Source organism: Castor canadensis, chromosome 7 (assembly GCF_047511655.1).
Source record: "Castor canadensis chromosome 7, mCasCan1.hap1v2, whole genome shotgun sequence".
Classification (NCBI taxonomy): Eukaryota; Metazoa; Chordata; class Mammalia; order Rodentia; family Castoridae; genus Castor; species Castor canadensis.
In genome coordinates this window covers 45,925,365-45,941,676 of record NC_133392.1, presented here as the reverse complement: position 1 = coordinate 45,941,676, position 16,312 = coordinate 45,925,365, and the positions used below count along the sequence as shown (strand labels likewise).

The following is a 16,312-nucleotide window of genomic DNA, read 5'->3' as shown; positions in this document are numbered from 1 at the left end:
TTTCCACTTCTGTAGTCTTCCTTGATCTCTTTCTTTAGAGGTTTGTAGTTCTGCTTGTAGAGGTCATTCACATCCTTTGTAAGGTTGATCCTAGGTATTTGATTTTTTTTGAGGCTTTTGTAAATGGAAATGTTTTCATATATTCTTCCTCAACTTGTTCATTGTTGGTGTATAGAAAAGCTAATGATTTTTTAAGTTGATTTTGTATCCTGCCACATTACTGAAGCAGTTTAAGTTGTCTAGAAGTTTTTGGGTAGAGTTTTTTCATGTCTTTAATGTATAGGATCGTGTTGTCTGCAAATAGGGATACTTTGACAGTTTCATTACCTATTTATATTCCTTTTATTACTTCTTCTTGCCTTATTGTTCTGGCTAGGAATTCCAAGACTATACTGAATAGGATATGGGTCTCCTATAAAGTGTTAGATCTTCCTTTTTAATACAGTTTGCCAAATGGTGTCTTTTGATGGTGAAGTTGAGTCCATTGACATTTACTGTTAATATCGATAGGTATATGGTGATTCCTGACATTTAGTTGTTTTTGTTGTTTAAGGATTTGATTGTTTACAGTTGAGTCAATGTTACTCTCTGATTCCTTGTCTTTTCTTCTCCTGTGGTTTGATACTTCCCATCCTCTTGTGGTTTTGTTTGCTTTCATCTTCTGTGTGCAGAATTCCTTGGTGAATCTTTTTAATGGTGGCTTGGTTGTCATATATTGTTTTAGCTTCTACTTACCATGGAAGATTTTTATTGCTCCATCTATTTTGAATGATAGTTTTGCTGGATAGAGTATCCTAGGGTTGATGTTATTTTCATTCAGTGCCTAGAATACCTTACTCCATGTCCTTCTTGCTTTTAAGATTTCCATTGAGAAATCTGCTGTGATTTTGATGGGTTTATCTTTACATGTTATTTGTTTTTTCTCTCTTATAGCCTTCAATATTCTTTCTCTATGCTCTGTGCTTGTTCTTTTAACTATAATATGTTGTGGGGAAGTTCTGTTTTGGTCAAGTCTGTTTGGTAACCTGGAGGCTTCCTCTACCTGAATAGGCAAAACTTTCTTGAAATTTGGCAAATTTTCTATTATTATTTTATTGAATATAGTACAAATCCCTTTTGCTTGGACCTTTTTTCCTTCCTTAATGCCCACAATTCTCAAGTTTGGTATTTGATGGAGTTGATGAGTTCTTGTATATTCTTTTTATAGCTCTTGTGTTGTTTAACTAACAGTTCTTCATTTTTTTAATTTAAGTTCTATTTTGTCTTTGAGCTCTGAGATTCTGTCTTCCACTTGTTCTAGTATGCTGGAGTGGCCTTCCACTGTGTTTTGTGTTTCTGTTTGATTCTTTTTTCTGAGGATTTCCATATCGTGGGTTGCTTTCTCTTTAATATTTTTTATTCCCATCTTTAATTCATTTATCTCTATTTATAGTGTTTTCTGTTTCACTTTGGTGTTTATTTAGGGATTCTCTGAGTTCATTTATCTGTTTCTGTGTCTTCTCATTGTTTATTTTTGGTGTCTTAAAATTTCATGAGTACATCATGTACATTTTGGTTAACCATATCTAGTATCTTCTCCATGAAATTCTCAGTGATTACTTGAAATATTTCTTCATTGAGGGGTTTTTTTTTGGGTATCACTGGGTTCCTTGATGTTGTTTATGCTTGTTTTGTTGGGGTCAGGAATAGGTATCTGTTTTCTTCATTTCCTTCTGAATCCTGCATTAAGTTATTTTTTTTGAGGACAGTGGTTTCCATCCCTTCTTCTTCTTTCCATCACTCCACTTTGTACTGTGCAACTATGTTGTTGATAGCCTAGTTGGTGATTTTAGTCACCTTTTTTCTTTCCCTTGATTTAATTTTTGTATTTTGGATGTCTTGGTTGTTAGCTAGGTTGGTGTTCTATTTCTGTCCCTGGTCTGGATGTGTAATTTAACAATAACTAATCCACAAGTTCGAGATCCAACCAATAGTTTACATATTGTATAGAAGATCCTTGGTGGTAATATCTATAAGCATTGGTAGTTGGGAGGGGTTAATGTTTGTTAGGCTAGCTATAGAAATTTGAGGAGTTGGATAGGGTGGCACTAAAACAGGAGGTGGGAAGTGGGGTAGGTGAGTGGGTGAAGCAGTGCTGGGGCTGATGGATTTTGTGGCCCCTGTGTGTGTTTGGGCGTATTTCTCTTGTCATGTAGGATGATTGTGTCAGGAATTGCAGGGGCTTGGGGTTGCGTAAAGTTGCTATAGTAGGTTGGTCAGCAAGTGGTGAGTGTGTACAGGAGAGGGATAGTCTGGTGACAGACTGGGGGAGAATGGGAGGGGAAGGTGTGGGCAGGAGAAGAAAGTGGATAAGAAAGAGCTGAACAAGTAGAGTAAGGAAGGAGAGCAATGAATTTTAGCACAGGAGAAGGAGGATGAGTGAAAGGGATGAGAGCAGAGATGAGAAGATGCTGGTGGTAAAGTTGATAGTATAGAAAAAAATAGGAATAAAAATAAATATAAAAAACCCACAATAATAAGACAAACAAACAAACCAAAAATAAATAAATAAAACAAAAAACAACAGAAAACAAACCACAAGTTTCAGGAACAATAGAATTTCAGTCTTAGTTTAAGTTCTGGAGTTATTCCTCTAGCATCTAGTTGTGGTATTGGCATATAACCCAAAACTCTGATATGGTCTCACCAGGTGATTGGCTTGTGAGTAGTGTTTTGTTCTTCTGTTTATCAGTTTAATTGAAATTGTGAAATTGTGAGGTGTGGTATGTTTGCCACATCATACAGGGTTGTCAGAGCTCTTGATTTCCCCAGCTGATAGCTACATTATCCTTTAGCGACAGCTGTTCATTCAGCTCCTCCTCCAGCAAGGTGGGCCAGCTTGATTTTGAATGCTGCCCTCTGGTTCAGGAGATCAGCTCCTTCATCCACTACCTGACCTGCTTTGGAGGTGGCTTGTAAATGTGTTTGTTCACTGAGATTTTGGCACTGAGTGTTTACTTCTTTGCCCCACTCCATTTCTCCAGGGCAGGTTCAGCATTCCACCTACCCCTCCACTGTCTGTGTTTTACTACAGTTATTTGTTTGATTTTCAATTTTGTGGGACAGTTCACTTTTGGATGCTGCTCTCTGGCTCAAGATATTAGCTCTGTGATCCACTACCTTCCCTGCTTCAGGGAGTGGCTTATTGCCCACCTACTCTCAGTCTTCACTGCCTTTCCTGTGTTTGTTTACTGATAGTTCAGAGCTGAGACCTGCTCCTTGCCCCTTCTCCTTTCTCTGGTGCACCTTCAGTGTTCCATCTCTCTTTGCACTATCCTTGCTAGATTACAGTTCACTGTTTGTTTTTCAGTTTTGTTGAGGGGGATCATTCTGCCCAGGTGATGTGCTTGTTTACATTCCCAAGGGTTGTTGGGGAGTTCCATGTGGTGTGTGGTGCTCACCTGTTTGTCCATTGACATACAGGCAGGTTTGCAGCTGGTAGAGGCAGTGGTGAGTAGTGGCACCAAATTTTCTAAGTGCAGCATGGTATGGGGAGGCTTTCCATGGACTAGAGGTTCAGGATGTCGAAAGTTTGATTCTGGTTGGTGCTTTATTTCTACTTGATAGAGGAAAGAGAAGAGAAGGAAAGAAAAAAGAAGAGAAAAAAGTTTTGCCATGGGGAAGGAAGCTTTCCCTGGGGCTTGACCTGGTTTTCTGGCTGTGCAGCAGGCCACAGTTGTTAGGTACAATTAAAGGCTGATTTGTGAGTCAGTCTTTGAATTTTTTCCTGCACATAGTTTGATGGCAGTTATTATCTTGTCTAGAAGCAGTCAGAATTATCCAAATGTGCCTCCAACATCTCAGGGAGGTTTTGGAGTCACGGACCTTAGGCTATCTGCTTCAGTACCCTAGTCATCATGTTGGATTTCTTCCTAAAATTTCTAATAGAGTAGATTTTAAGTGTTTGTATCACAAATTTGTGAACTTGATTTTTCCATTCACAATGTTTACAACACCATTCTTTATGGAATATGTAGATTTAATTTATTTGGTTGATTTAAAATTTATGATTAATAAGAATTTAAAATATAACTCACAGACCACCAAGTTTTTCTGCAATGACTATAAATAAATACTGGAACACACAGTTTTAAATAACTATCTTTACCTTAAGTAAATTTTTCAACATTGTAAAAATAAAAATAATGTCTATATTATTTTTAACAGTTAAAAATACATAGTTGTTTTACATGGAAAATTTAGGGAATTAAGTACAATTCAAATTGTGACATTAATAAAATTTAAATTTTTTATCTATCATATTGTTTTTTATAGTGGAAATATTATGTAGACATCTGTTTAAGAATTAGCTGTGGTGATTTTAGAATTTTATGAAAACCTGAAAACTTGGTATAAAATGGCTAGTAAGTTGAAAGTGCTGCCCCTGAGGAGTCAATGAGGACCAACTCTGCCCTGTGAATATTCCAGAACACAAGGGCATCAAACCCAATTTAGAATATGCTCTGTGGAAGAGTTTTAGATGAAGGTCCTTCTCATGAAATATGTTTAAGGTCCATATCTTCAGCTGTATAATTCCATGATTTTTATTATGTTTTATTCGATTTTTGCTAAATGGAAGACAAGATGAATTATTCTTTAAATCAAATCTTATTACAATTCCAGTAGTATAAGTGAACCCTGTCTGTTTCAGTGGCTCTTTATTTTAAGAGCATTCTGTCAATTTTATTTGCATAAGCTTAACTTTGAAGAATATTATTCTTGAATTTCCAATACCTAACAACTTTTTGCTTTTAATCAGGTGTTAGAAAGTTAGAAGAGGGCTAGTGATATACTATAAGTGGATGATTTGCAGGTACACGAATTAATAGTGAAAGATTTTGTTTTTTTCAAAAAGTTTACTGAAAAATCCTTTATTTGTCCATAATTAATTAGATTAATTAAGCAATGAATTTTAGTTGCACTCCATGGAATGAAAGGAGGGACTGCTATATCACATTTTATTAATCACAAAATGGTAGAACTGGAAAATATGTTAGAAAATATGCTCACCATAAAGCATCAGAAATAATGAGCCATAAATCAAATTTGGTCACATGTTGTGTAACAAAAACATATTTCTATATTTGTCAAATTTTTGAGTTCCAGGAATTCACATAAAATACTTGAATTTCCTTTGTCAATTGTAAAATATCACACAGGACTTGCATTATTGCAGAGCAGTTGTGATGAAAAGTCCAATTCCTCATTGTCCTCCATCTCCCAAATTATTTATTTGCTTATACTCAGCACTCCTTATTTAATGTGTTAATGATTCCACTTTCTCTGTCCATATGATTTCATGGCTTCTGACCTAAACCAACTCCTTTATTTTTTATTCAAACTATATCTGATTCCAAAGATAGTATGTAATTTTCCCAGTAATATAACTGATACTTTCAAGGGCATAAAAAAAATTTTGAAAATTGGTTCTGTTGTGCAATAAATAGAAAAGACTTGAAGTTTTATAATCTAATTCTCAATTATCATAGTTTTATTTAATTCTTGTCATGAGAAAATTGCATTTTTATACACTGCTTTGATTCTGGTAGAAGGGAGTGTGCTGGAACAGTTAACACAAAAGTTAAAAAGTAGTTATTTGTCTAGAAAAATTCATCTTAAATGTTCACTGACAAATAGCATTTTAAATGCTGTTTGTGGTATGCTTCGGATTTATATTCCTTCTTAAATTATTTCAGTGGCTTTTCCTCAGATGAATTATTTCCATCCTGATAATGCAAAAATAAACACAAAATGTTATTTTTACTATTTGAATTAAGAGTTGGCAGTTTTCTAATGTTAAAGCTAAAGATAGGTTTGTTGTAGCCATGTATAGTAATAAGGCAGAGAAACATCTTAAGCAATGTCTACTTCCACAAAAAAAATCAGTTTTTGTAAATTATTCTAAAACATTGCTAACATGTTTTCTTATATCTAACTTTTTAATGAGTAACATGAAATTTTATCTGTCATAAATTAACAACTTATTGCTCTAGTATTCATGCCTTATATATTAACTACTGCAGCATAGCAGTATTGCCACAAACTTAATTGGTTAAAATAGCACACTTATCATCTAGAAATTCTGTAGGTCAGAACCCATGTGTAGATTAGCTGTGTGCTCTGTGTCTTGGTCTCACACAAGACTATTGATGAGGAATAGAATCTCATCTTTGTCTCAGATGTTGAGGTTGGATCCATTTCTAACCTCAAGCAAAAGTTGTCAAGATTCAGTTCCTTGTGAGATGCTAGAATGTAGGTTTCAGTTTTTTATTGGTTGACATGCAAATACCACCTTTAGTTTCTTGCCATGTGGAACATTCCATATGAAAGCTAATATCACTATATCCAGCAAAGGGTATAAACAGTGGAGTCTGATAGCCAGAATGAAGTTACAAGTTAATCCTACATAACACACTAACTGAGGTGGCTACATCATATTCTTTTGATTAGGAATAAATCAAGTTATGGGTCTCATATAAGAGGAGATGAATATACAAAGTTAGGACTGGCAAGAGGAAGAGACAGTTGAGGGCCATTTTACAGACTATCTAGTCTGCTTTGACTCTATGACTTCCTAATTTTAATCCTTTCTTGGTTTAATTACTTTACAACCAATATGATCAACCATTAATCCATGTGATGGAAACAGTTTAAATATATCTTTATAATCTCAAACATCACACAAATTTTTTAATCAATGTCTATCATAGTTAACCTTAGAGTCACTTTTGTAAGTGCCTTCTTATCAAAGACTAATTTTACTTAAATCTCAAGGTTATCAAAGGCACCCCTATTTCACTAAAGCACGACTCTGGGTTGATTATGGAATATCATCTTACTTTAGAACTATCTACCTAGACAACTGTACGTTTTTCTAATATAAACAAGTTTTGCGAATTTATTAGAGGTGATAAAAATACTGGATGAAGCAGAAATAAAATAAAATTTATTGTTTCAGTAAGTGAAATGAACCTATTTATCATAAGATGTGAATGCATTTAGAATATTATTCAAACTTTACATGGTCTATTTTAAACTTTTAGCAGATTTCCAATATTAAAAGTCTAGCAAATAAAGAGTACATCTTTTCATAATAATTACAGAAAAGCTTCTGGATAAGAACTTCATTGACTTGGCACATGATATATTCTGTACATGAACACTGAGCTCAGAATAACATATCCTCAATGGACCAGTTATTGGTAACATACCTATTCACAGACCCTTAGGACTTGTCAACCCTAACTAAAATAATTAGAGTGAGAGTGGAGGAACCATAATTACCAAAAACAGTATTTGGATGTTGTTGTCAAAAAGAAGGCAGAAAATGCAGAGGAGTAAAAATTAAGAAAATAAGTAAATTAACCAAATATATATGTACTTTATACTTTTTAAAAAAATTACACTGATTTGGTTGTCTTATTTATCAAGAAATAGTTTTCAACATACAATGATCATATAGTTTTCATTAGTTCTTGGAACATCTTTAAGATAAATGATCTTGCTTTTGAATAGCTTAGTCATTTGTGCATAAGAATAAAGCAGTTTAAGTGATATGTTAATAAAGATCCCTACATAATTAATTTTCCAAACAATATTTGTAAGAAATAATCTGGAATAGAAGGTTTTAATGAATTGCACAATATAATCTACATTAGAGTAGCTGAGAAGATGGAGAGGAAAAACTGAAGTTTGTTTTGAAAAGAGTTAAGTGTTAAAGGAAAAAGACTATATAGAAGAAAGATTGAGAACAGAGGGAAAGCTTAGGAAAATGAGATGGGTTACAGTAACTGGAATAGAAAGGCAAACATACCTGTGCTAGGGCCTTGTTTTTCATACTTTTCTAAATCTATTGGAGATGGATGACATAGTTCCTTATAAGTTACTTAAAAAGTATATGCTATGAATTTGTGAAGACTAGTCCTGATAGCCTAACTTTATAACTAATATTATGAAAATTTGAAAATAAAATAATTTAATATTGATAGAAAGTATTTCTGTTTTGAAACCAGGTACATATCATTGAACTAGGGGCATAATAGTCTTCAGTTAAACACGATAAACAAATTTATTTGTGATGCTGTCCATTCAAACACTTTAAATAAAGCTAAAGTTTTACAATGAGACAAGAATAAAGGCTAGAAAAATATGGAGACTATTTATTTAAGTATGTTGAACCAAGAATAACATTTAAAATGTTTTATTAGCATGCATTAATAGTACAGGGGTTTTGTTTTGATAATTCCAAACAGTGTGCACCTTCTCTATTATATTCTCTTAATCCCCCTCTCTTCTATGTCCCCTCCCTTATTCAAGCAGTATTTGATGTTTCATTGTGCTATCTTCATAAGTAGATAGATAGGAAGATAGATTGACAGACAGATAGATACGCAAATTACTTCTATGCTCTACACCCTCAGTATCCTTTTCCCCTCCCCCTTGCAACACCTCCAGTCCTAAAAGGTTTTTAATGAAAAGAGAAAATGCTTGAAATATATGTGGGTGTTAGAAAAAAAATAGTGTTATTTCATTTCTTAAAATGCAAAAAAACCTGAATAAAAATCTCAGTTTTTATAATTTAAAAAGTTACAAAATCTTCTGAAAGTTCAGACAATGTAGGCATAAAGTGTACACACCTACAATCCCAGTGCTCAGGAGACTGAAGGTGGAGAAGCTCTAGTTCAAGGCCAGCCTGGGCTACATAGCAAGACCCTGTGTCTCAAACAATAACAACAACAAAAAACAAAACCCCCAAAAAGTTACTCTCAGAGATAACTACTGTTAACAGTTTTCTGTATATCTTATTATATATTTGTTTTTTATGCATGTACAGTTGATGTATGTATTGTAGCTCTAATTGGCAAACTGTGCTATAACTTATATTTTTCACTCAATAGATTTTTTATTTGAATTTTCCTTTATAGCTAAGGATGCTGAACAGGTCTCCATGCATTTATTAGTTATTTATACTTTTGAGAACTGTCTATTAAATTTATTTTCCCATTTATTAATTTATTTACTTTCTTGCTATTTAGTTTATTGAGGTCTTTGTATAATTTGGATATTAATCCCTTATCAGATGAATAGCTGGGGAATATTTTCTCCCATTCTGTGGTTTGTCTCTTCATTATGGTAATTGTTTCCTTTGACACGCAGAAGCTTTTAAATTTAATGCAATCCCATTTGTCAATTGTTGTTCTTATTTCCTGAGGGATTGGAATCCTATTCAGAAAATTGAGTATGTCTATATTGTCCATTGTTTTCCTATGTTTATTGTAATAATCTCAATGTTTCAAGTCTTACATTAAGATATTTGATACATTTTGAATTGATTTTTGTACAGGGTAAGAGACAGGAGCTTAGTATTTCATCCACATGTAAATAAACAGTTTTCTCAGCTCCATTTATATTTTGGCTCCTTTGTCAAAGATCAGATGGCTGTAACTGTGTGAATTTATTTCAGAGATTTTCATTCTCTTCCACTGATCTCTGTGCCAGTATCATGCTGTTTTAGTTGGCATGGCTTTGTAGTATTATTCGAAGTTCATTATATATTCGGATACATCCAGCATTGCCTTTTTGCTGAGGATTACTTTTATTATTGATGATCTTTTATCTTTCTATATAAGTTTTAGGATTTATTTTTTTCTATTTCTGTAAGAATGACATTGGAATTTTAATGGGAATTCCATTGAAAATCTATAGATTGCCTTTTGTATTATAGTCATTTACACAATATTAATTCTGGCAATCCACGAACATAGGAGGTTGTTCCATCATCTGGTGTTGTCTTCAAATTTTTTTCAAAGTATTATAGTATAGAGTTCTGTACTATATTATTGTAGAGTTCTGTACTATATTATTATAGAGTTCTATACTATATTATTATAGAGTTCTATACTATATTATTATAGAGTTCTATACTATATTATTATAGTCTCTACTATGTTATTATGGTATAGAGTTCTTCACTTCCTTAGTTACATTTATTCCTAGATATTTTTAAGACTCTTTTGTATAATATTGTTTTCCTCCTTCTGTTTATTGTTGGTATGTAGAAAAGCAACTGATTTTTATGTGTTAATTTTATAGCCTGTAACATGCCAAAAGCATTTGTCAGATCTAGAAGAGCAACATTTTATTTTAACAAGTTGAGTTAGAAACTTGTATCCATTTATTTATTGATTTAAGTTGAGAAAGTGTTTTGGAGAGAAATGAAAATAATTTTACAGGTAATACAACCAATAACAGAATAACATTATATTTCATTTTGATAAAAAATAATGTAAATGATAACACATTCTAAGCAAGATCACCTGCATAATTTGGAAAACGATTTTTATAGGGTTGGAATTTTAAAAGGCCAAAGAGTTATATGGTCTGAAGAGAAAATAGAGTATATGCTGGAATTTTAATACAGAATTTTGTTAAAACCACCAGATAATAGTATTACTCAAATAAATATACACATATGTAAAGCTGTAAACATGCTATTATTAAATTGAAAACTAGCATTTCAAAATATGTCCTAAAAGTGAATAAATACCATTAGACATGTGCTAGAATTTTCAAAATCCAGAACACTAACAACAAATAATGACACTGATGAGGACCAATGGGAATTCTCATTATTTTCTGAAAGAAATATGAAATGCACATTGGAACTTTCTTCAAAACTAAACCAAGTCTTATCATATGATCCAGCATCCAGTAACAATACGTCTTCCAAAGGACTTGAAAATTTATGGTCATATAAAATCTTATCCATGGATATTTATCATAAGATTGTTCATAAATTCCAAAATTTCTAAGCAACCATAGTATCTTCATTTAGGGAAAGAGACTGTGGTATATCCAATCAATGTAATCTCATTCAGTACTATAAAGAAATGAGGGACATTAGCTTCATGTTACTAAGTGAAAGAAGACAATCTGGAAGGGCTGCATAGCATACGATTCTACTAAATGACCATTTTTAAAAGGCAAAACTATGGATACAATAAAATTTATCAGTGCTTACCAGGTATTGGGTGCAGGGAAGAATGAATAGGTGGTTCACAGAGAATATTTAGGGGCTATCAAAATACTTTGTATGATAATCTAAGGGTATGTACTTGTCTTTTAATATTTGTCCAAACCCATAGAGTGTATAACACAGAAAGTAAATCCTAGTGTAAATGAGGAATTGAGAGAGTTCTGAAGGGATTAAGATGTGTCGATGTAGGTTTATTAATTGTCACAAATAAGCCACAGAACTGGAGGATGCTGTTAATAAAGGAGGCTATGTTTTTGTTTTAGCAAAAGGCATATAAGGAAATCCTTTAGCTTCAGTTGTTTTAAAAGTAAGTCTTAAAAATAAATTAATCATTTTCTCTAAACCTACAGACCTCTACCTGTAAGTGAACTTGCAACCAGAGGGACCATGGTTGGTATAATTTCTGCAGCAGCCATCAATCAGAGTATTGTGTATTCCATTGTTTCAGGAAATGAAGAAGGTGAGTAGATTTTCTTGTCTGTGTTTTCACCATGACTCAATAAACTTAGAATAAGATTAACAATAAGTTCAATTATTATTTATCCTGTTTTTTCTAACAAAACTATGCCAATCTTAAATGTAATTGGTAACTTGATTAATAGTGTAGTTATATTAAAATTTTTTCCCTTAAGAAATAATAAATATCTGATTATAGAAGTCTTCACTTTCTTTTTTTATATTTTAGTGACACTTCTTCAAAATGAGCATATTCTACTTTCTGCTTCTGGTCATAATTACTGTTTAGAGAAGTCTTTCCCTGTAGTCTGTACTATCAACAACCCTTATTCCATGTCATCTTTATCCTGAAGAAACATTAGAATAAAAAATAACTGTAAATGCCAAAATTGCCATACCCAGTTAAAATGCCATTCATTATGCAATATTATCCTCCAAAGAGTTAAATTAGTCATATAATTAATAATCGTAAGTTATATTAGACATATAATTAATAATAATTGATAATCATAGGATAATTTGAGTTTTGCCTATGAACCACTTCCAGAATCATAGTAATTTGCTTGCCTCTGGGAAAAAGTTGCATAGTTCAGTCTCACTAGTTCTTTATTTCACTTTTATCTTGCTAGTTGTCCTTTGTTGACATATTATCTGGTTAGTTTTCCACGGGTTAGTTGTTTATTGTTTTTCCTTTTGATTCTATAGGTAGTCAATAATAGTTAATGTATACTGAATAAATAAATTGGTATTAAATAGTAAATAAATAAATGAAAGTTAAGAAACTGCTGCTCTGCAGTTTGCAAGGAAATCACAAAAGTCTTCCTGAAACATTTTAATTATCAACTGCCACTCGAACTTGCTGTTCTTGAAGCAAGTACTCAACGTCTTACTTTTTTTATTGCCTTTCTTCTTTGTCTTGACTATACAGCTATGCTCCTCCTTAAATAGAAGAAATCTTCTTTTCTTTTGGATTTCCAATATCTTGGAATCTATGGTTTCTCAACTTGTTCTGATACTTTTCTTCTGCCATTCCATCTTTTTCCTTTACAACAGCAAAGTGGTTGTCTTTATTATCAGCTTTTCCAATAGTAACTATTTTACATGTAAGTCATTAATTCATTCAGCAGATAGTTCTGAGCATCTCTTATGTGCTAATGATTCTTCCATCTTCTAGAGAGAACAGTGGACAAAACAGATTCCTATGCTCATAGGAATTAACACTCTGGTAATAGGGGATGTGTAGGACCTAGTGTGGTTGTGCCTATCTGTACTCACAGCTGGGTGTGAGCAAAGGTACAAGTTTCTTCATCGAAATCTGGACCCAGCAAAACCTGTGAGACTTTACCTAAAAGATAAATTAAGGCAAATAAATAAATAAATAAATAAGACATGAGGCATTCTTCAAGTGATAGAGTGCTTCCCTAGCAAGCACAGAGCCCTGGGTTCAAACACTAGGAATTACCATAAAAAGGGAAGATGGACATTACAATTGTTTTAAAAATCCATATACAGTATTTTATGTGGTGATATATACTACAGAGAAAAAGTGAGGAAAGGATAAAGAGAATGGAGACATGGGATATTATAGTTGATCAATATGTCATTTTCACTTAAATGTATGTATATATAGAGTGGTTTACAGTATAGAGATCAGGATAAAATATTTTAAGATATTTAGAATAATGAATCATTTTGAAAGCAAAACTCACATATTAAATTATCAGTTGGTTCTGTAAAGTGTTCTTAACAAAGCACTAAATCTATAGTGTAATATGTATTATATATGTATTATATTATAGATAGTAAAATAATCTAGTAAAATCAGAAAATAGAATTTAGCAAAATCAAATGAATTTCTTCAAGAGAGAACTTTAGAAAGTCTTTTCTATTGTACAGCCTATAGTGACAGGTAGATTATACAATGATCCCCAAATGTAATGACCATACACATATTGATAGCTAGAAAATCTCAAAGTACACAAAGCAAAAAGTACAATTTCAAGGCAGCATTTGGGGGAACACTGGTGTTGATAATACAAGGCCAGAAACATGGTTTCCAAAAGCTGGTTTCTTATCACATTTTTTACATTGCAATTATTAAGTAAGTACCTTTAATGCTCTTAAAAACATAATGTCTTTTCTATTTTTTTTATTGTTGTGCTAAGCGGCACATTGTGGCATTTACAAATGTTCTTACAACGTATCAAATATATCATAATTGAATTCATGCCCTCCATCCTCCCTCCCACCATACCTGGAATAGTTTCAACAGGTATCATTTTTCCATTTACATTAATGCATATACAATATTGGCACCATATTCACCCTCCTACACCCTTTCCCACCTCCTCCCCTCTCTCACTGGTACCAACTCCCCCACCTCCCAGAGGACCTGTTGCACCCTCCTGTTCTCTGATTTTGTAAATGAAAAAAAAATGATGTTTTTGTTAGATAACTAAGTTTCCTTGTGACATTTCTCTCTCTCTCTCTCTCCCCATAAATATACATACATACATATAAAACTTCTTTCTACATTCTTCAGTATTAAGAAAAATAGGTCACATTAAGGGGAGGTTACATACGAGAGGAGGAGTGTAAAAGAAGGAAGTTAAGAAGATGAATAGTGTTGATATACTCTCTATACAAGAATCAATATAGAATTTTTAAACCTAATGCCTTTTAAAGGGAAGTTTTCCTTTTACAATCTGAAGACAATAATGAGGTATTGTGTTTTAAATTCTAGATAAGTTTGGAATTAATAACATCACTGGTGTTATCTATGTGAATGCCCCTCTGGATTATGAAACACAGACAAACTATGTTCTTCGTGTTCAAGCCGATTCCCTGGAAGTGGTCCTCGCCAATCTCAGAGTACCTTCAAAAAGTAAGCTTATTACTTAATAGCTTGACAAGAACTTTAGGGTGTTTTGCTGAATTCAGAATGAAATTTGTTAAGTGTAAAATAAAGTTCTCTGTGGAGACCATATGAAGATCTAGAGATGATCTACCTAGAGATGATCACCCTGGGTATTAAATAGTTGATATGTGGCAATGCAGGGAGTGAGTTTGTATTCCTGAAACATTACACAAATACCACCTTATTTTCAAACTGTGCATATGATATTGTTAAAATATCATTATCTATGGGTATTAATTAAGAAACCTTACTCTTAATCCCACTGTGAAGGCTTAGATTAGTATCTGAAACATACCATAATGGATACATGATATTAAATATTACCTGGATGGCATTGCTTTTTCTTTTTTTTTTATTGTTGTACTGGATGGGCATACCTGTGGCATTTACAAAAGTTCTTACAATATATCAAATGTATCATTCTTGAATTCACCTCCTTCATCATTCTCCTTTGTCTCTCCCCTTCCCCCATTCCTGAAATAATTTTACCAGGTCTCATTTTTCCATTTTCATACATATATTCACAGTATTTCCACTATATTCACCCACCTACACCCATTCCCCATATCCTTCCACTCCCACTGGTGCCAACTCCCACACAGGACCTGTTCTGACCTCCTGTTCTCCAATTTTGTAAAAGAAAAAATAAGTCATGTTTGTTTGTTTAAGATAGCTTCTTTGTGATAGTTCCAGATATAGATATATAAAACATATATTGGTTCATCTCCTCTATTTTTCTTCTTTCTACCTTAGAATATAGAAATTCTATATTCTTGTACAGAAAGTACATCAACTGTATTTACCTCTTAACTTCCTTTTTTTACCCTCGCTTTCTCATATGTGACCTCCCCTTAGTGTGAACTGTCTTTCATAATATTGCTGCATTTGTATTAGGTCTACATTCCACATGTGAGAGAAAACCTGTGGCTTTTGATCTTCTGAACCCGGCTAAAATCACTTAAAATGATGCTCTTAAGTTCCATACATTTACCTAGGAATGTCAAAATTTCATTGTTTTTGTGGCTGAGTAAAATTCCATTGTATCTTGTACTTATGTATTTTCTTAGAGAAGAGGAAGTCATCTTAAAATCATCTTCAAATTAGTGACTAAATTATTATAATATGTCCATATTTACCTATGTACATTTCTATGAGAAATACTTTAAATGACAATTTTCAGTGATACTTAAAAATGGCAATCAGTAAACAAAAAAATTGTATAATCCCTCATCTTATGATACTAAAATCTTTCATAAATATGTCAAAATGATACAGTTTACTCAAACCAAAAAGTGAGTGAAAGTCAGTTTGAAAGGGGCTGACACAGATTTTTAAGAGATGCTACCAATAATGGAATAAATATTATTCTTTTACATCCATTGAGATAATGCTCTTTTGCCCTGAAGTTAATTACCATTTTATAATCACAGCTATAAGAAAACCATATTTAACTGTTAGTAAATTAGGGGTACAGGCAGATTGTGAAATGGAAAACATCATCTGAAACAATCCCTTTTTACCTTGGGACTATCCTTGGACATCAAATTACAGCATGCCATTAATTGGTATCTTTAGAAGGGGGAAGGGGAAAAAAGAAGAGCATGAACCTTGAGGGGAGAGCCTAGAAAATGTGAGAGAAAGTCAAGCAGGATGGAAGGGAGCAAAAGGATAAAGACATATTATAGAATTTTCTGTATCAGTTCAGCAATGATAATTTAGGCAATAAATTATTTATTCATTCATTTATTTATTATAAATATTACTTACTGAACGAGTGAGTGTAGATCCATGTAAAGGTACAACCAAATCATGTGAAAAAGACTCATGTGTGTCTTTGCAATTCAAGGAATTTAACAATTGATTTC

At 32.9% G+C, this 16,312-nt stretch overlaps 1 protein-coding gene across 7 annotated transcripts in view; it reads left to right on the top strand.

Moving 5' to 3' along the window:
* Pcdh15 (protocadherin related 15) overlaps window positions 1–16,312 on the top strand; it is a 1,704,270-nt gene that overhangs the window by 1,556,342 nt on the left and 131,616 nt on the right. For all 7 annotated transcript variants that reach the window (XM_074078885.1, XM_074078880.1, XM_074078883.1 and 4 more), the window contains 2 exons: window positions 11,425–11,534; window positions 14,274–14,414. In XM_074078885.1, coding sequence (XP_073934986.1) covers window positions 11,425–11,534; window positions 14,274–14,414 — 251 coding nt within the window. The remainder of the gene's footprint in view (window positions 1–11,424; window positions 11,535–14,273; window positions 14,415–16,312) is intronic.